This window comes from Mus caroli, unplaced genomic scaffold (genome assembly GCF_978045245.1).
Source record: "Mus caroli unplaced genomic scaffold, Mus_caroli_1 scaffold_8, whole genome shotgun sequence".
In the NCBI taxonomy this organism is placed as follows: domain Eukaryota; kingdom Metazoa; phylum Chordata; class Mammalia; order Rodentia; family Muridae; genus Mus; species Mus caroli.
The window spans coordinates 120,089,093-120,109,632 of NW_028227263.1; the positions used below are offsets into that span (position 1 = coordinate 120,089,093).

At 52.3% G+C, this 20,540-nt stretch overlaps 1 protein-coding gene and 1 long non-coding RNA gene across 4 annotated transcripts in view; one reads left to right on the top strand and one right to left on the bottom strand.

Annotated features, from left to right (window-relative positions):
* Positions 1-20,540, bottom strand: part of LOC115031508 (uncharacterized) — a 151,845-nt gene that overhangs the window by 129,821 nt on the left and 1,484 nt on the right. The window lies entirely within an intron of this gene.
* Lipe (lipase E, hormone sensitive type) lies at positions 336-19,215 on the top strand. Of its 3 annotated transcripts, none has more exons than XM_021167212.3 (10): positions 336-1,257; positions 10,039-10,574; positions 13,278-13,368; positions 13,480-13,625; positions 13,840-14,025; positions 14,138-14,429; positions 15,124-15,351; positions 15,475-15,651; positions 17,767-18,197; positions 18,695-19,215. In XM_021167212.3, exons 1-10 carry the CDS (start codon positions 336-338, stop codon positions 18,905-18,907), a joined length of 3,222 nt encoding a protein of 1,073 aa, XP_021022871.1. In that variant the 3' UTR covers positions 18,908-19,215. The 3 variants fall into 3 exon arrangements, with proteins under 3 accessions (XP_021022871.1, XP_021022872.1, XP_029335137.1); XM_021167213.3 differs by lacking the exon at positions 336-1,257 and adding an exon at positions 2,956-3,265; XM_029479277.2 differs by lacking the exon at positions 336-1,257 and adding an exon at positions 8,638-8,685.

Sequence of the window (20,540 nt, forward strand, 5' to 3'; positions counted from 1 at the left end):
AAACAGAAGACTAAGATACTTGCCTTATAAGAAGGGTCACTGGTCATTTTAACTGAGTGGTGAGTGGGGCGGGGCCCTATTTATGACACAAGAGGACAAGCCCCTCCCTTCTTGTAAGACAGTACTGGGCACATGAGCCTCTTCCTAGTCCTAATCCCTCTCCCAAAGAGACACAGAGAGATCACCTGGCAAGAAGTGGGGACCAGCAGTGATAAACTCACAGATCAGCTATAAAGGAAGATCAGGAATGCCAGGACAAAAGATTAGAGCCCAAAGGGATGTGCCATCATGAAAGATCTGTGAAGAGGGAAGCCTGAAGGGTAGGGAGCAGAAGGATGAAGCCTAGGAGACCAATTTCTTTCCCAGGGGAAATAACAACTATGGACCCAAGTTCTCCCTCAGTATCTAGGCCAGAATGGAAACCTGAGACACAGGAGAGACCTATAATTAAGCCAGATCCTGGGCCAGAAACAACCCTCAGAGACTACCCAGGATCAAAGATGCTGCAGGAATCTGGTACCCCACAGAAACAAAGTCTCCCAAATGAGCCCACTGCCCAGCAAGAAGCTGAATTCCAGCAGGAACAGGGAATTCAACAATCTGCTCTGCTTCAGAAATTTCTCACCCCATTCGCCTTCCCTGCACCACAGCAATCATCCCCAAGCCAGAAAGTACACTTGGATCAACCGGAGGAAGCCATCTCCCCTAATGGACCTGGGGCAGGAAAAGTGTATACAACTCCAAAGGAACCACAACTCGGAGAAGAACATATGGGGATGACAAAATCTGGACCAGCAGAACCACCTCCAGCTACAGAAGCAGAGACTACATCTACAGCCCAGGCTGTATCTGGATCGGACAAAAAACCCTCTACCCAAACTAACTTGGTATCCCAAGAAGGGGCTGAACAGTCAGACCCTACAGCCCAGCAAACACCTCTAGTCCAAGGAGCCAAATCTAAGCAGGGATCTTTGACTGAGTCAGGGTTTTTAACAAGACTGCATGACCTATCCATACAGCAGACATCTCCAGAGTGGAAGTCATTTTTTGATTGTGTTACCGAGTCTGACATAGAGAAGTGCCTGAGTTCATCCTCAAAGTCAAATCCTCCAAAGCCAAGTTATGGAACAGCGATCCTGGAAACGGCACTGCTCTCCAAAAAGAAACCTGATTTTGAAAAGCTGTCAGGATATGGTGGTAAATTACCACATGGGAAGAAAGGCATCCTTCAGAAACACAAACACTACTGGGACACAGGTGAGTCTGAGCCTGGAAGACTAGCGCCTTCCAGGCCAGTCATTTAGTTGTGCTAAGTATTTTCTGTATCTGCGATCATAACGCTCAGGTCATCTTTCAAGGATTCTGTAAAATAAAGAGCACCCGCCTCATCCCCAGCCCAGTCTGTAGAGAAGGAATGAACGTTGAGGCATAAACAATGAGGATCTTACACAAGGCCCTACAGTTTGAGAACAGCAAACACGGGAGTAAAAACAGGGTTTGTCTCCCTTTACACCGGGCTGCCCCCTACAAAAGAGTTGAAGGAAATCAAAGTGAAGTGGGAAAGAGCTCTAACTCGGGAATCAGGTCAAAGAAACCACCCTCTTCCCTGCGTTCATTTGGGAAGGAAAGGAAAGGAAAGGAAAGGAAAGGAAAGGAAAGGAAAGGAAAGGAAAGGAAAGGAAAGGAAAGGAAAGGAAAGGAAAGGAAAAAGGAAAGGAAGAGAGAGAAATGGCTGAGCGGTCGTTGTGAGGCAAACATCACACTAAGTAACAGCAGCACAATGCGCAATGTGGGCCTTACATTTGGCAAGTGTGTGTAGCCTAGCCGAACATCCAGGCCATTCACTGCCTCTGCTTCGAGACGGTCTCGCCCCTGCCGCCCGGTGCCTCTGCAGGGTCTCAGACTAGGTTTCAGGGGGTAGAGAAGCTTGGGAGCGGGGGCTGCAGAGGTCTGTGGCAAGATCCAGGCGGAATGGAAACAGCGCAGTGAAGTGCTGGTGAGCTGTGGCGCTTCTTCCTTGCCGCCTCTCCGAAGCAATGGCAGGTAACAGCCATAGAACCCAGTCCTGACAGGAGCAGAGGGAAGGTCGGAGTCCCGAGGGCCGCTAGTGATGGTCTTTCACCTCAGCGAGCCGTCCCTCCTCCCCCAAAGCCTGAGAGGTTTCTCCGAGGACAGAGTAATGCTCACCCTGTCAAGAAGAAAATCGAGGCTTAATCCTCCCAGGGCAGCCGGCTTCCAGAAGCTTCTGGCATGGGCAACCCAGAAGCAACTGGGAGCACAGTGAGCCATGTGCGCATGTGCGAGTCTCGGGCCTCCTCTGTTTCCCGCCTTTTCCGTGGCACGTGGGCTCCCTCGACTTACGCTCCTTTCTGGAGATCAACCCTGAGGCCGGCGGTGTTGCTGTCTTCCCCTTTCCCTGCCCTGCATCCCTTTGATTCTGAGGAATAAGGCAGGGCAGAGGGAGAGAAACCTCATGAAACAGAGCAGTAAGAGCTGGGAGGGAGCGCGAATGTGAGACTGGAAGATAGTTTGCTGAGAGGCCAAGGCCACCCTCAAGTACAGCCTAGGACCCTGTCTGGGAAAAAAAAAAAATAATCAGGGACGACCACGTGAGGGGGCGGAGGAAAAGGCGGGGCTTCCCCAAACGGCTACCAAGCGCGGCTACGCCCCCAAGTCGGTCCCCGCCCACGCCTTGGATTGCCCGCCCCCTGCCCGCCCGCCCGTTCTTCCGGCTCCCCGGGCAAGTGGGCGGGCCAGGTTCAAGGAAAGGTAAATGAGTCGGCGAGGGTCAGCACCTGCACGAGATGACTGAGAATTCTTTGTTGGGGTGACTCTAACGCGACTCCTCACTATTCCTGCTGTGAGGGCACTTCTCGCCGCCTCCAGGACTGCGGATTTTTTTGTTTTTTTTTTTTGTTTTTTTTTTGTTTGTTTTTTTTTTTTGTCTGTCGTTGCGGTGCACTGCGCGGTTCCTTTAATCTGAGCGGATGGGCGGGCCAAGACCTTCAGCCCCACCCATTAAAGGCGGAGCTCCGCGAGGAGCCTGCCCAGGATTGGATGGTCTAGGGGCCGGGCAGTGGTGTGTAACTAGGATTGACTCTAAGAGAGGGACTTGATCGCTGGAATTGGGCCCCGCGCCAGGACTAGAAAGAATTGATGGAGCCGGCCGTGGAATCGGCGCCCGTGGGGGCCCAGGCCTCCAAGCAGGCCAAAGAAGGATCGAAGAACCGCAGTCGCAGGCGGTGGCGAAAAGGCAAGATCAAAGGTGAGCCGGTAACAGCTTGGAAGAAATCCCGCACATCCTGCGGGGGACAGGGGACTGGGGGGACTGACCCACTTCCACGAGGGGGAAGAGATCCGTGGACTGACCCACTGCCGTCCTGCGTGGGGGGTGATGTGAGAGTAGAATGCCCCACCGAGACGTAAGGACTACGGGCTATCCCAGTGCGGTCTTGGGGGAAGTGTCCGAAATGCTAGTCTGTCGGAATAAGGTTCTCTCTCAGGTTCCTTTTTCTGTGTGGTCAAGAGCTGTGCCCTTAGTGTTTTCGGTTTCGGTTCAAGCGGTTTTCATGTCTTCTGTCCTCTTAAAAGAATAAGGTGGAAGGGTTTTTAACCGCTTTTTCTGAATTAATAGAATGCAAAAGGTAGGCAGAAGGGGCATCCGGTAATTGGAAGAGCTCCTTGCAGCTCCTTCTTACTCTCTCAGTGAATCCATCCATCTGCTCTTTGACAATTGACCTTCATCAACCCAGCAACCCTGGGGCGACTTGCAAAACATGAGAACTTTAACGTCGTACTTAGAGAAAGGAGAGAGTTACCATCTAAATTCCCTGGATCCAAAAGGCTGGAGAAACAGTGGCAGAACAACCAAAGATGTTGCGTGGCTCAGTCAGAGCAGGCATTAAGTCCTAGTTTGGTTGTTAGTTTTGTCTGTCTTGTGGCGCTGCTTACAGCCAAACCTAGGGCCTGGTGAACGCTAAGCAAGCCCTCCGCTATGCAGCTCCACTGGCAGTCCATGGATCTTTATCAGACTCCAGGGACAGGTTCCTGTGCAGGCAAAACCAGAAAAAACCTGGCATGACTAACCAGCCCCCAAACCCCCAAATTCATCATTCCTCATCCTCCTTTGGTAGACAAGTGTTGGAGTTCAAGCAGCACCCTGAAGCCTCCTATCCCACAACAAAGATACATAGCAGAACACTATGCTTTGAAGCAATATGGAACCTCAATTGCAAAGACCCATTGTACCAAATTGCTATGAATGTGAAGTAATGAACAGGGACCTTTTCTCAATTTTTTTTTCTGAGCTCCAAACAGGCATCTGTAGGGCTGTTGTCAGATTCAAATGTGTGTCCTTTGGAGAGGTGTATGTAAGTCTACTGTCTGGCTGAGTGTGCTGAGTAGAGTGTCTGACTCTCCTAGACACTTGTCTCCCTAGGAGTAGGGTTGTGTCTGCCTTGTTTACAGGGAATGCCAGACACATGGACATTCAAGTATTTATTAGATTGATAAGCAAAGGAATGTGTGAAGTGTGACGTGGAGCTGTTTATAGCCAAGCTGCCCTTAGTGTCATGAGGAGTCAGAAAGAATCCTGCTTGAGTAAGGCTCCTTCCTTGCACGGGGTTCAGGTAAGCATACTCACAAAGGCTCGCAGCTCTGAGAAGTGACTGTCATTTCCTGAGGCCCTTCCTGATGCCAGGCCTCAGACCTGTGAATCAGATCCCACCTCTGCCCCAAGGGTATCCTGACTGGCTGGAGCCGTCATTTATCCGTGTGATCTTGCCACAAGTAACTGGATGAGACAGCTGTCATTATGATCAGCCCATTTCCCAAATGACGACACAGAGACACAGAGGCACTGAGCCTGTTGGGTTTCCTGTACCTGTCCAGTGCGGGCAGAGAGATGGATACCTTCAGCCTTCTCGGAGCAGGGAGTGTGGAGCTGACAGCTGTTGTATGCCTCAACCTTAATTCTGAATCTAAAAGGCTCTAGTCACAAAGATTCCATCCCGAGACAGACATTCAATACCTAGAGGTGCCAGGCTTCGGCTTTCTGTAACTAGCAGGGCAGTCTCAGTAGAGCTGAGGACACAGATGGTAATAAGACTGTTGTTGCCAGGCATGTGCCGCACACCTCTGATCCCAGTCCTTGGGAAGGTGAGTCAGTTCAAGGCAAGCTTGGGCTACATAGTGAGTTGCAGGTCAGCCAGGACTACAGAGTGGAACTCTGTCTCAACCTCTCTCATTCACCAAACATTGTAAACAAACCACTATGATAAAAGGGAAAATCCTGGAGCTAGGAATGTAGCTTAGTTACTGGAGTACCTGACTAGCATGGACAAAGCCCAAGGGTCTGTCTCCAGGACCACACACAGTAGGCATCATAGCACATACTTATAATTCAGAAGTAGGGAGGCAGAGGCAGGAGGATCAGAAAGAAGCTTAAAGTCTTGTAGTCTCTGACTATATAGTCAGTCTGAAGCCAGCTTGGGCTACATGAGAAAATGTGTCCTGCTTTCAAAAAAGAAAATTCTGAGAAAATGAGCGTGGGTAGCTTTTCCAACAAGGTGACATCAGACTCATGGATGGGCAGGCATCAGCTGCCGAGCAAGGGAGGTGGGGAGAGCAGAGCAGCAGAAACACCGCTGGAAGAGCAGCACCTGACAATGCAGAGAGAGCTGGGGGGGGGGGGCGGAAGCTGGGGCAGGCAAGGTGGGCTCTAGGTCAGATTAAAAGGCCATGCCCAAGTCCGAAGCTTTATCTGGGAGGAAGGCAGGGAAGCATTGGTGAGCTGGAAGGGCATGATCAGCCTTATGCTTTCAAAAGATCCTCTGGATGCTCTGCAGGAAACAGGCTTAAGCCAGAGGAGGCTCACGGAGTGAGGACCAGGTAGTGGAGGTGGGTGGCATGCTTCTGGATGTCCAGTAGATGGGGATAGGTGAGGGAAATGGACAGGATAACCCCTGAGCTCTCTGCCTGAACCAATAGTGAGTCCTGTTCTCAGCACACACGAACACACATGGAGACCGTGACACACCCAAACATGTACATAGATTCTTGTTGTTTTTATTGTTGTTGCTGCTATTTGAGAGGTAGGGCATCACATATACATCCCAGGCTGGCTTCAAACTCACCATTTAGTTCAAGATGACTTTGAACATCAGATTCTCTTGTCTCCACTACCATAGTGCTGGGATTACAAATATTCACCCCCACATTCAGTCTGTACAGAATTGGGGACCAGAGCCAGGTGGAGTGAGGCAAGTGCTGCACTAACTGATCTACATCCCCAGTCCCAGGGTGTGGAGTCATAAAAACATGAACACATCCCCATACAAGCTGAAAGTGTAAGACAAAACTTAGACTCACAGGCTAACACACACACACACACACACACATACCTTCAGACATGTCAAGAAACAAGGTGCATTGACCTGGTACATCCCCAGGAACCAAAGTCCAGGCCTGATTCAGCTGACAAGTGGCTTCTCAGGGCAAAGGGCTGGAGGAGGTAGGAGCATGGGTCAGGGGCAGAACATTTGTCTAGCATTTGTCTACAAGTTTGATTCCCAGCACCAAAGCGGGGCAAAGGACTGGGTCGTAGTTGGCTAGGGCCCCCTCCCCCACTGTCAGCCCCCCCCCGACCCTACCTTTGTCCCACTCCTGCCATACTTACCCATGTCCCCACTGGGTATGCTCTTACCCCAGTGCCCTCTGCCTGGGATTCTGGCAATCTCAGTATCCCTCCCTTCTGCCTCTAGCCAGCCCAGTCTTCAGGGAATCTTGAATGGGGCAAAGAGCAGGGCCCAGAAGTCACAAGGGCTTGGGGACCCAACCCTTCCCTACTGCTTCATCCAAGCACTTGTCCTTCCAGAAGTGTTCTTCATCTTCAAAAAATGTCCAAACACCGTACTCCCCACATATTACATTGGGGTGGGAAGGCAGTCAGTCCTAGCAGAGTGATGTGCCAGATATAAGGTATACAGTGTGACAAGTGAGTGAGGCTAGGCTTAGAAAGTGGAAAATTGTACCAACTAAGAGCAGAACACAACAGAGAAGGCTCTGAACTCAGGGTGTCCAGACAATGTCATGGGGAGACAGAATAAATGATTACGAAGTCATATAGTGTATTAGGGTAGTGACGGGCTGCATGGAAAAAGAACCCAACACACACCTGCCCCCACTCCCATCAGTGAGGCCAAGCTGAGTGAGGCCAGGGAGCAAACCACGCATGCATTGCCTCCCTGGGCCAGGGAGAGCACTCACAGGAGCGCATGCTTAGCACATGGGTTCCACTCCCAGGAGGAAGAGGGGAGGAAAGCCCATGAGGGACTGCTCATGAAGCAGTTCACCCACCCTGGGAGGGCAGGATGGCTCAGCAGCTTCCAGATGGAGAATTTAGAGCTAACCTAGGATCACCCAGCAAGTGACCTGGACCAGTATCCCAGTGTAACAGCTGCTTAGCTCAACCGCCCCTGAGGGTCTGGTCCAGCTGTCTGTCTGCCAGTCCTAGGAAGGTGCAACCCTCTCCCCAGTTCCCAGCCACTGCCTCTGGCCTTCAGTCTACTTCGTGCCCTCTGCCCTTCACGTATTTGCTAGTGTGCTGGGCCATGGGGCCACCCTCTCCCTTCATCAGTATGACAGTCCAGGGCTGCCTGTCAGCCTCCCATGTACAGCAGGCTCTATGGAAGGCCCACAGTTGATTGCCATTTGTAATGTTGTGCTCTAAGTAGTCATACTGCACTTTATGAGCCCTGTGCCTCCACAGAAACCCATGTGTCCATCCTAGAGGACACGGACAGAAAAGCAAAGGTACGAGCGTGCTGCAGTTGAGATAAGCTTTAGTGGGTAAGTGAGAGTGGACTTTAGAGGTGGGGAGAGGTAAGGGAGCGACCCCCACGAGCTGAGGCCTGCCTGAGGGTGAGAAAGAGCCGGCTAGGTGAGGAGCTTGCAGAAGACCCTGCAAAAGTATCTGAGCCTTGGTCTCCCATGGACTGTCGGCAGGGTGGGCTGCGGAAGTTACGGGTAAGCAAGCCAAGGATGTACAAGTAAGAATAGCACCCAGGAGGGCCTGTAACTCAGGCCCCTGGCTGAGTTTGGTAATGCCCTTAATCGGCTTTTGGACTCCCGGAGGGGACAGCAGGGCTGGCCACTTCTTTTCCCTAACAGCTGGAGACATCTGTGCCAGGGCCAATCTGGGGTGGAGGGGGGATTGGCATAACTGAGCCTTTGGCTCCCTGAATCCACTTGGGGGAGGGGAGAGGACAGCTTTCTGGGGGAGAGGGGACAGTGTGTTCAGGACTAAAGCTTGGGACTCCTGGGTCCTAAGGGAGAAGACTGGAACTGGATCCCCAAGTCTGAGAAGCAAGGAGAGCCTGGGCCTGGGCTCCCTGGTGTAAGCAAGGAGGGACTGAGGGGGCAGGGATCCAGGGCTCTGAGGAAGAACCTAGCAGGAGGACTCTGTTGAGCTGCCTGTCCAGCAGGCAGGAGGGGCAAGGAGTTGAACTCTGGGCTCTGTTTACAGCATGTGGTTCTCACTATCCTTTCTGGATAGGAGGTGAAGCAGTGGCCACACCCTACCCCACTGGTCCCTCCCCCAGTTTATCGCCCCAGGCTGCTACTGGCACTAGCCACAGACCTGCTGTGCCAGCTTGGGGAGCTCCAGTCGGAAGAGGCCAGGGAGGGGTGAGTGCAGGCCCAACTAAGAGACAGAACCCAGGGCCTGGAGGGAAGAGGAAACACTGTCTTCTAGGGAAACAAGGGGTTGCAAATCCAGGAGCCAAGCAGAGCCCTAGACATCCAGAGTGGGGGGAAAAATCACTCAGGAAGGTTGTAATGTCCCTACCAGAGTGTCAAGGGCAACTTATCCAAGATGTGGTATTCAAGTCTAAATAGCAGGAATACCTAAGGAGACGCTGGAGGAAGATCACAAAGGACCCTGAATGTGGGAAGTCAAGCCAAGCATGGAGCCAGACTTTGAAGGACAAATAGAAGCTGAGCTTCGAGAGTCCTAGGAAGAGTGCTCTGTATGTAGGAACTCTGGACTTAGAAATCGGTGATTAAGTGGGCTCTGTAATTATGCATACAACCTTTGGCTCCTCGATGATCCTCAGTTTCCCCTCCTGTAATATATGTCTGAACCAGTGCATCCAGGGTCTTTGTGGGCAATCTAAACTGTAGCATGGGTTTGGCTAGAGAGATGAATATTTATTAGCTATTTGAACTGTTGTTTCAGGCAGGAGAATGGAACAGTGTAGTGTAAGGCAGGTGGGCAAGGCTGAAAGCTAGGAGACCATCCTAAGAAGGGATGCTGGATTTAGGGAATCCTACAGGAAAACAAGGAGGGAAGGCTTAAGTAACCAGGAGTGAGTCCCTGGTGCAGAAAGGCTGGTATTGCGGATAGGGCTCAGAAGGAGGGCTAGGTATAGAGAGCAGTCCTAGGCGATAGTAATGGCTGGTCTCGGGGAGTAACGTTCCCAACCATTGTTAGAAGGGAAGGGCTTATAGGCAACCCCAGGAGGCTGAGAAGGAAACTTGGAGTGGAACTTGAATGTGTGGGTCTTCAGAAGGAGAACCGCTAAGCATCCCGATTTCCCAGAACAAGAAGAACGAGTCCAAAGACAGTAAACAAAGATAGGAGTTCACCCTTGAATACCTGGAAGGAAGAAGGAAGAGGGTGGGCCCGCCTCTGGAATAGAGGGCTCAGGAGATTGGACTCCTGGATCCAGGAAGGAGGCCAAAAGACCTGGTCAGTGGGTTTCTAATTCTGAAGAGGAGCTAGTCAGGGTCTGCTCAGTCTGAGGGATCAGGCCGCAGACTTCTAGAAGACAAGGAGATAAATTCCTAGGTGTGAGAGAGAAGAATGGGAGACCCCTGCGTCTCCAGGAGGATTGGGACAGACCTGAGGAACGAGAGGGCTCCCAGCAAGGGCGGCCCTAGGTTTGAATACTTGGTTGGCCTAGGGAAAGAGAGGAAGGGCCTGGACTCCTGGGCCTGACAGAGCAAAGGGTAACCAAAGACCTTCCCATCTTCTCACAGCCTCAGCGTTCTCACACAGCATGGATTTACGCACGATGACACAGTCGCTGGTGACACTCGCAGAAGACAATATGGCCTTCTTCTCAAGCCAGGGCCCAGGAGAGACAGCTCGGCGGCTGTCCAATGTCTTTGCAGGTGTTCGGGAACAGGCACTGGGGCTGGAACCAACCCTAGGCCAGCTGTTGGGTGTGGCACACCATTTTGACCTGGACACAGAGACACCAGCCAACGGATACCGTAGTTTGGTGCACACGGCCCGTTGCTGCCTGGCACACCTACTACACAAATCCCGCTATGTGGCCTCTAACCGCAAAAGTATCTTCTTCCGTGCCAGCCACAACCTAGCAGAGCTGGAGGCCTACCTGGCCGCCCTCACCCAGCTCCGTGCTATGGCCTACTATGCCCAGCGCCTGCTGACCATCAACCGACCAGGAGTGCTCTTCTTTGAGGGTGATGAAGGACTCACCGCTGACTTCCTGCAAGAGTATGTCACGCTACACAAAGGCTGCTTCTACGGCCGCTGCCTGGGATTCCAGGTGAGTCCTTTGCCCCATGTCCTTCTGGGCTCACAGTGAAGGCACTGGTGGCCTGTAACCTGTCCTTGAAGTAGTGTCCACAGTAATCACAAATGCTAGATTCATGACTCAGCCCACAGACTGGTAAGGAAAGTTGGCAGGGACTCAGAACTGGACTCTGGTGCTCAAGCTCGTGGCTCGTAACTAGATCTACAGTGTCTCAGGCCTCTTCCCCAGCTGGGCCTGGGTAACTCGGCAGGTCCATATCATCAGCTACTTGCGAAGCTGAGGCTGGAGGATAGCAAGTCCAGGCCTGACTGAGCTTACAGAGTGAAATGAAGGGGAAGCCTGGGAACTTACTGAGACCTTGTCTCAAAAGTAACAAGAAAGCTGGAGCTGTATGTAATTCAATGGAAAAAGAGCTCTCAAACATGCAAGAGGCCAGAGCTTCAACCCCTGAGGGCAGGAGAGGTTCATTTGTTCTTTTTCTTTTTCAAGTATTATGGATTGAACTTAGAGCCTCAGGAATATCAGGCAAGCACTCTGTTGTTAAGCCGCCTCCCCATTCACTCTTCTGTAGTCCCCTAAGTTCCTTTGAGTTTGAGCCCCTAGGAGGGTGATCAGTTCTTGATCTCAAGGGACTCTTGTGTGGGCGTGCACTCCCTGTCATCTTCACCTAGACGCTGGGACTGAAGGAAGAAGGTGCCATCCCACAGATATCAGATTGGCACCTGGGCTTAGTTGCTATAAAAATCACATGATTTCTAGGCAGCCCTCAGGACAGGGTCAACACACCGCACCCATCATAGTTGGTGACAGCGGGGAAGACTTGGTTGTGGCTGACTCTTCCCTGGGTTCTGACCTAAGCTGTGGACCTTACGTCTTTTGCCCATCCCAAACCACCTCAGAAAGCTGCAACCTGTCACCACACAGCAAGTGAGGCAGCCCAGTACCCTCAAGAGGTTAAAGGCAGAAGGATTATTTCAAGATAGAAGCTAGCCTAAGCTACATCACATATATACCAGGCAAGCCAAGACTATATAATATAGAAAGACCCTGCTTCATAAACAAACACACACAAATGAGTAAATAAATAAGTTGGGGCATAGAGAATTGTAGAACATAGAGAATTAAAATCAGAGCAGAGGCCAGAGCTGCCCCGTCTGGGGTCAGTGCTTGTTCCAAGCAGCCCCAAGGAACTATATCAAGCTGTATCAAGGAGCCCTACTACTAAGAATTCCAGGGGCACCGGGCGTGGTGGCACACGCCTTTAATCCTAGCACTTGGGAGGCAGAGAGAGGCGAATTTCTGAGTTTGAGGCCAGCCTGGTCTACAGAATGAGTTCCAGGACAGCCAGGGGAAGGAAGAGAGAAACCCTGTCTCGAAAAATTAAAAAAAAAAAAAAAGAATTCCAGGGGCCGGGGCTACACAGAGAAACCCTGTCTCGAAAAACCAAAAAAAAAAAAAAAGAATTCCAGGGGCTTCCTCCCTCTGCCTTCACTGAGAGATGATCCTGAGCAACCCAACACAGTTCTTTCTGGGACTTTCCCCTCACACATACGCGCGCACACACACACACACACACACACACACACATACATGAACCCTACAAATTGTGATGGGCCCGGCAGAGCCAGCCATCTCCCTACTTTCCTGTCCTGGCATCAACACTGGAAAATAAATTCCAGGCTGCCTAAATCGGTATTGTAGCCACAATGGCCAGGAGCTCCTGTGCTCTTTGGCCTACTGGGTTCCTGGCCAAGAGCACGGCTTGGGCCAGCTGCCAGCTCCTGAGGACCCAGATCTGCTAGAATGTAAGACAGCATCACCCTCTAAAATGCCAACTTCCAGGAAAGCAGAGGGAGGCCTCCAGATCTCAGATATTACTCAGTCCCCGCTCCCTCCCAAAGCCTAGCACGTTGTGGAACTTGTCCAATGTTTACTGAGTGAACAAGAACTCTACTGATTCTTTTCCTTGGCCTCCTGAGGCTGAGTCCCCTGTCTGCCACCTGACATGTATCTCCCAGTCTTCCGTGAGAGCCATCCACCCCTTGTCTAGGCCTCAGCTGATCTGCTCAAGCTCTTTGTACCTGTCTTGGGTCACTTCCCCATTTCTGACTTTCAGTTCCCTGTACCTAACCCGAACTGTCTGCTTCACCCCTGTTTCTCCTGACTCCAGGAAGACCCTGTATGCTCTGCCTCCCCAGTTCACAGCCCTCCAGATGCAAGGAATGGAATCCGTCCCTCAGCCTAGACCCTTCTTTGCCTCTCGGGCCTCCCTTGGTCTCACTCAGCTGTAGGCACACTATGTTCTCCATTCCATGCTCACTTCAGTACTGCTGCTTCCCCTTTCTGCCCGTGTGCATCACAGCTTCCGCTTCTGCACTGGCTCTGGCCTCTCCTAGAAATACCCCTCTCCTCCTTCAGATCCTGACTCCCTGGCCTGGCCAGGTAGCCCAGCCCATGGGCATCACTGCAGCCCATGCACCTAGTGCCATCCTTCATATCATTAGTTGATTTAGACATGTCTTTATTTTGTTCATCGTCTCCTTCCTTTTGAGGACACTAGGTCCATGAAAGGACCCAGGGTGATGCCCACAGCACACCACAGCAGCTCAGTAAAAGCTTACCAAGTGTATGTGCCTACTCCTATCTCTGTCCCAACTCGTGCCCCATCCTCACCCCTCTCCTGGGTAGTTGGGTGACACAGGCATCCCTTCACAGTTCACACCTGCCATCCGGCCGTTCCTGCAGACTCTCTCCATCGGGCTGGTGTCCTTCGGGGAACACTACAAACGCAACGAGACAGGCCTCAGTGAGTGGCAGCTGGACCCTGCCTACACCCTTTCCTGTCCCCCTTTTCCCAACCCACCTGAGCAATCTGGCTGTCACCAGGGCTCCTTGACACCCCTTCCCTGGCCCCCAGGTGTGACTGCCAGTTCCCTCTTTACCGGTGGCCGATTCGCCATAGACCCAGAGTTGCGTGGGGCTGAATTTGAACGCATCATACAGAACCTGGATGTGCACTTCTGGAAAGCCTTCTGGAACATCACTGAGATCGAGGTGCTATCGGTGAGCTCAGAGCCAGGAGAAAGCCCGAGCATGCTTACAGATAGAGACTGACTCCCAGATAGCCAGCAAAGCCACAGCCGCTCGCTACAGGGCCCCAAGCCCAAGGCTAGCACATAGGAAAAACTGGGCTGGAAAGAGGAAGCATGTGGTTTGTGGTGTGTGCCCCCACCGCCTCCATAACCCTACCCCAGCGTCCTTTCTGTTCCCTCCCCAGTCTCTGGCCAACATGGCATCAACCACTGTGAGGGTAAGCCGCCTGCTCAGCTTGCCACCTGAGGCCTTTGAGATGCCACTCACCTCTGATCCCAGGCTCACAGTTACCATCTCACCTCCCTTGGCACACACGGGACCAGCGCCTGTGCTAGCTAGGCTCATCTCCTATGACCTACGGGAAGGACAGGTAAGCCACTAGCCCCAGACAGTAGCAGCCCCACCCCAGCACCCTGAAGCCCTGAGCTTACCCTGTGGGAGGAAAAAAGCCCTGACAGATCACCATCCCTCCTCACCACCAGGACAGCAAGGTGCTCAACAGCCTGGCAAAATCTGAGGGCCCACGCCTGGAGCTGCGCCCACGGCCTCACCAAGCACCCCGTTCACGGGCCCTGGTTGTCCACATCCACGGAGGCGGCTTTGTGGCACAGACCTCTAAGTCCCATGAGCCCTACCTCAAGAACTGGGCCCAGGAGCTAGGAGTCCCCATCTTCTCCATCGACTACTCCCTGGCCCCCGAGGCTCCCTTTCCCCGAGCGCTGGAGGAGTGTTTTTTTGCCTACTGCTGGGCTGTCAAGCACTGTGACCTGCTTGGTGAGACCTGGGTCCCTGCGTTCACACAGATTCTAACCCCCTCCCTTGCCCTAGCCATTCTTCTTCAACCCCTGTCCTGTCCCGAGAGGCACTAAGTCCCTAGGGCCTCAGCCTCTGCCTCATCTCTTCTTGCCCCTCACCCCCAGCCCACCTCCCTTCTGCTGCCTCTGAGACCCTACTGAGGGCTAGCCCCAATGCTGCTCATCTTGCATCTTGACCACTTCATCTCTGCCTCCTGCTCTCTTATCCCAGCCCCTCTCCTCCCCTCCCCCAGCTGCCCACTTTCTGCTCTCCTGCACTGCCAATCTGCTGGCTCACATGCCCACCTATTTGCCAGGTCCTCACATGTCCCTCTTGGAATGCCAACATCTCAGGAGGACATCAAGGCACAGAGCAGAACGTGGCCATTCCCAGCCTTAACTCTGACCTTTGGTTTCCCAACATCCGATGCCCCTGTCTTGGGAAAACTGCTCTGAGCTCCTCTTTCCCACCACCTGCTCTTGCTGCTGCCTGCCAGACTTCCCAGGTCCCCAGCACTTTGTCCCTGCCCTCTGACCACTACCTACCACAAAGGTCCAAACCATGCCTCTTGCCAGTAACTCAAATGGTGTTCTGCTTGATCTTAGGGATTGCGTACCTCACCCGAGAGCCTGCTCGTGCCAGGCTATGACTGGGCTCTCCTCCCCACAACTAGGTTCAACCGGAGAGCGGATATGCCTTGCAGGGGACAGTGCAGGTGGGAATCTCTGCATCACTGTGTCCCTTCGGGCAGCAGCCTATGGAGTGAGGGTGCCAGATGGCATCATGGCAGCCTACCCAGTTACCACCCTGCAGTCCTCTGCTTCTCCCTCTCGTCTGCTGAGCCTCATGGACCCTCTTCTACCACTGAGCGTACTCTCTAAGTGTGTCAGTGCCTATTCAGGTAAGGTCCATGCCCTCAGAGTATGGCAGCGGTATGCCTGCATGCCTCAGATACTCCAAGTCTGTGGGTTAGAACTGGGCCTAAAAAGAGAGACCAACTCAGCCTCCCACATGCGTTCTGTAGGGACAGAGGCAGAGGACCATTTTGACTCAGACCAGAAGGCACTAGGTGTGATGGGGCTGGTGCAGAGAGACACTTCGCTGTTCCTCAGAGACCTCCGACTGGGTGCCTCCTCATGGCTCAACTCCTTCCTGGAACTAAGTGGACGCAAGCCCCAAAAGACCACATCGCCCACAACAGGTGAGTTAGAGCTTGCTCCAAAGCACCTAGCCAAGACAGCACAGACACCTTGACAGCCACGGAGAGGCTGGTTCTGTCCTTGGTCCTACAACAAGCCCTTAGTTTTCCACAGCAGACCACATCCTGGAAATTCAGCTGCTTCCCCAAGCAATGTCACAATTCCAGGAATTGCCTCAAAAAAAAAAAAAAAAAAAAAAAAAGAGCTCTGAGAGTTCAGGGCCAGCCTGATCTACAAAGCAAATTCCTGTTCAAGGTAGGTCAAAGCCACACATTGTCTCAACAACAATAAAGCCCTTCCTTCAGGGGCCTGGGGAGGGATGGCTTAGGAAACAAAGAGCTTGCTGTGCAAGTATGAGAACCTGTTTGGATCCCAAAACCCAAATAAAAGCCGGGTGGAGTGGTGCACACCATCATCTCAGCTCTGGGTGGGCAGAGGCAGGCAAGTCCCTGGGACTGGCTGGAGTGCCAGCCTAGGCAAAAGCAGTGAGCTCTGAGGTCAGTGAAAGACAAGACTCAAAAGCTAACGTGGGGACTAGGAAGATGGCTCGGTATCTGCTGCCAAGCCTGCCCTGGATTCAGTCCCCAGGATCTACATGGCGGAAGGCAAGAACGTACTCTTTCCTTCAAATTGTCCTCCACCCACCAGATGTGCACACCCACATACAGAAGAATTAATAAAAGTGAAAGAAAAAAAGAAGGTGGACGGTGGCGTGAAGAATAATGCCTCGGGGTGATCTCTGGCCACATGCTCACACAGTCATACAAAAAGGCAGCTCACATTTGTTTTATTTTAGAATCTTCAAGTGGACAGACACATAAACACAAGTTAAAAGGAAATTGAATCTGAGGCAAGGGACCCCTGAGTCCTGGGGGTAGAGGTATGTGTAGAAAAGATGACCCTAGAGGCACACACTCCAGCCCAGCTTCTCACTCAGTCAGTGCCTCAATGAGTTAGCGGACAAATATTAGCATCTATAACCCTTAGTTTGTTCCTCTGTAAAGTGGGGACAAGTGTATCTACCTTGCTGGGTCATAGTGAAGACTACTATACCCATTTGTGTTAAATGCCAACACAGTCCCTGGCACTCAGGTGCCCTTAGAAGATACCAGAATCTCATGTCTATGTCTGCAGTTCTGTTCCAGTGACTCAGGGTCATGTAGCACCTAAGTGATTATTTTTATATTGGTCTGCACTTTGCCCACATAGATTGATAAAGGCAAGTTGTAGCTAGGAGTACATGTAGTGCTGCACACCTGAGGCAGGAGGATTCCAATTTGGGCAACAGAAATAAAACAGTATAATCCCTAAAATGGCAAGCAATCAACAGACATGCACATCATCCCAGCACTTGCTTGCCTGGTTACTCAGGGGAAAGAGCTAAGGCCATTTTGGAGAGCAGACCCATGAAAGCAGCATACCCTGGAGCCTTGTTAGCTGCCTGGATACAGAAGCTCCTTTCAGTTGTAGGAGCTCATTCATACCTTTTGGTCAAGTAGCCATAAGAGGCTGGCTGAGCTTTCTGCTGTGTGGAGCCCAGAGGCAGCTCGAGCCAGAGTGCTGCCTGACAGTCAAAGCTTGCTCCCAGACTGGGGGTGCAGCTCTGCAGTAGAGCACCTGCCTGGAATCCACCAGGGAGGGAGAGAGGGACAAGAGCCTAGGAACTAGCCTGTGCAAGGACTATGTGCACCACAGAGACAAAAAAATTACTACAGATACATCTTGATAAAAAAATTACTACAGATACATCTTGATAAAAAAATTACTACAGATACATCTTGATTCCGCTGGAGGAAAGGTTGGTAACCCTGGGTTCTTATATTCTTGTAACTTAAAAGCTAAGTACTATAAAACATTTATACAAAGGGGAAAAAATGGAAGCTTTCAGAAGTCAGTTGATTTGCACTTCCCAGTCTTAATACATGCACACCCTGCACTATAACACAGCCCCACCTCCAAGACTACCAGCCTTAGGATTGCAACCCTGGATACAGAAATGTCCCATTCTGGAGGGGGTGGTTGGTCCTGGACTTCCCCTGTCTGGCATCCACACACCCCACTCACAGCCAGGCTTATCTTCTGGCCTCAGGCAGCCTCTGTCTTTGCTTTTCCTATAGAGTCTGTGCGCCCCACGGAGTCTATGCGCAGGAGTGTGTCTGAGGCAGCCCTGGCCCAGCCTGAGGGCTTACTGGGCACAGATACCTTGAAGAAGCTGACAATAAAGGACTTGAGCAACTCAGAGCCTTCAGACAGCCCCGAGATGTCACAGTCAATGGAGACACTTGGCCCCTCCACACCCTCTGATGTCAACTTTTTTCTGCGGCCTGGGAATTCCCAGGAAGAGGCTGAAGCCAAAGATGAAGTGAAACCCATGGATGGAGTCCCCCGCGTGCGGGCTGCTTTCCCTGAGGGGTTTCACCCCCGGCGCTCAAGCCAAGGTGTCCTCCACATGCCCCTCTACTCGTCACCCATAGTCAAGAACCCATTCATGTCTCCTCTGCTGGCCCCTGACAGCATGCTGAAGACCTTGCCGCCTGTGCACCTTGTGGTGAGAACAAGGCCGCTGGAGGGCAGTGGGATGGGACTTGGGCGACCTGGGGAAAAGAGCTAACCAAGTACCACTTAGCCAGCCAGGCCAGGGAGTCTTGTCATTTGCAGATGTGTTGGGCAGGAGGCTTGAGCAGGTGGAAAAGATGGGCGGGACTGGGTAAAGCCGGGCGCGGTGGCGCACGCCTTTAATCCCAGCACTTGGGAGGCAGAGGCAGGCGGATTTCTGAGTTCGAGGCCAGCCTGGTCTACAAAGTGAGTGCCAGGACAGCCAAGGCTACACAGAGAAACCCTGTCTCGAAAAACCAAAAAAAAAAAAAAAAAAAGGTGGAGGATTAAGTTAACCACCGCCTTCACCCCACCGTGTTCTTTCTGCCCACTCCCTCCCCAACTCCCCTCCCCCCACCCGACCCACCCCCACCCCCGCCTCGGTCAACCTTCACATCTGTATCCACGTGCTTTTCCTTCCCTCCTACCCTGACCCCCACTCTCTTCTAGGCTTGCGCTCTGGACCCCATGCTGGATGACTCGGTCATGTTCGCGCGGCGACTGCGCGACCTGGGCCAGCCCGTGACGCTGAAAGTGGTAGAAGACCTGCCGCATGGCTTCCTAAGCCTGGCGGCCCTGTGTCGCGAGACCCGGCAGGCCACGGAGTTCTGCGTGCAGCGCATCCGGCTGATCCTCACCCCGCCTGCTGCACCGCTGAACTGAGCTGGGGACGGCGGGGGGCGGCACTAAAAGACCTCTTGCTCCCATCTGCGCGGGCTTCCGTTATGAATGCGCTCCGAGATGGGCTCCAGGCCCCCTCGGTCGGGCTGGGCGGGCGGGAGTGGGCTGTGCCTTAACTTGAGACAGTAAGTGGGGCGGGACAGGGGCCAAAAGCTGAACCTGGGGGAGGGACACACACACACACCTGTCACTGAGACAGCTGGATCTGCACTCTACCACTGCCTTCTGCTGCTGTGACCGACCACGGCTAGTCGGTTTTGCCTTTTGTAAATAAAAGTTATTTAACTAGGCCTTTTAAAAATAGGGAGTGTGTTTTTCCAGCAGATGGCAGCACTGAACTAAAGTTGCTGCGAAAGAGAAAATTAGACTATATGGACCCCGACTCTAGCTTTGCTCACAAACAAAACGACCTAATATGCAAGTTCTGCCTGCCTGTGATTGATTGTCATTAAAGTCTCACCAGCCTGGCCCCCGATAGACCCTGGATTTAGCGAGACGATTTAGACCCAAAGTCTGCCCTTGGAGCTGCTGGTCCAAGGTTCAAGAGGTCGGTGCAATGATGAATGACCTTAACCTTCAATAGAGGAGCACAGAGCTGAAGAGATGGCTCAGTGGTTAAGAGCACTAATTGCTCTTCAAGAGGACCCAGGTTCAATTCCCAGCACCCACCTGGGAGCTCACAACTGTAACTCCAGTCCCAGGGCCTTCAAGAGCACCAGGTATAAACGTGGTGAGCAGACACATATGTTCAAAATACGCATACACATCATTTTTAAATTTTTGAAAATGAGTATAAACTTGCTAGGCAGAGAAGCATGCCAGTAAGCGGTGATCCAGGCTTCCATACCAGAAAGCCACGTGTAAAGTGGGGAGTTGGGGAGGAGCCTGGATTATAATTGAGCTCCCAAGATCCTTGTGAGGATCAGAGCATTGAAGAGCATGCTGAGGCACTGGTGAGGCACTGAGACCCAGGAGGCAAGGAAGGCTTGGGGACAAGTGAAGGCAAGGCCTGGGCTGGAGCATCCCAGAGCCAACAGTAAGCCTGCAGAAGTAAGACTCACTTAAGGTAGGGATTAGATTATAATGGAGCAAGTGTACATGGTAGCCTGGTCCCTAGAAGGAGGCTCAAGGGCATGTGATGAGACTGGGATTCAGGGATGCTCAGAGGTGATCTGAGCTACTTTAGAGGAACACCCAGGAGACTGGAGAGAGGTGTGGGAGCTGGAACCAAAGCACTAGGATGATTCTAGAAAGAATAATCAAGGCAGGATTTGAGGAGGGCCAGAATAAAGCCCTGACGCTTATGGCCCCCCATAAAGGAATGGAGCATAAGGGGCCAGTGCTGGAATGCCCTGAGGATCCGCCGGAGAGGAAGTGAGGCAGGAGAGAAGAGGCTGGAGAGGAAGTTTCCAGAAGGAGTGGCCCGTGACAGATTGAAAAGCTATCCTAGAGCCTCACCCATGAACGCGTATGTGATGTCACAGACCTCGTCCAGAGTCATGGGAGGTTGGCATCCAAAGGTGCTGGGCTGAAAGGGAGTAAAGGATAAAGGACTGAGCCTGTGGGCACCACATGTCTGCAGAAGTAAAAAGGGCGAGACATGATTGACAGGTCC

What these genes read in the sequence shown, in the direction of transcription:
- Lipe (XM_021167212.3), top strand. Translation starts at nt 336, where the DNA reads ATGAAGCCTAGGAGACCAATTTCTTTCCCAGGGGAAATAACAACTATG. An exon ending in CAAACACTACTGGGACACAG is followed by an intron (nt 1,258 to 10,038) that starts GTGAGTCTGAGC and finishes ATCTTCTCACAG; the next exon opens with CCTCAGCGTTCTCACACAGC. An exon ending in GACCACATCGCCCACAACAG is followed by an intron (nt 15,652 to 17,766) that starts GTGAGTTAGAGC and finishes CTTTTCCTATAG; the next exon opens with AGTCTGTGCGCCCCACGGAG.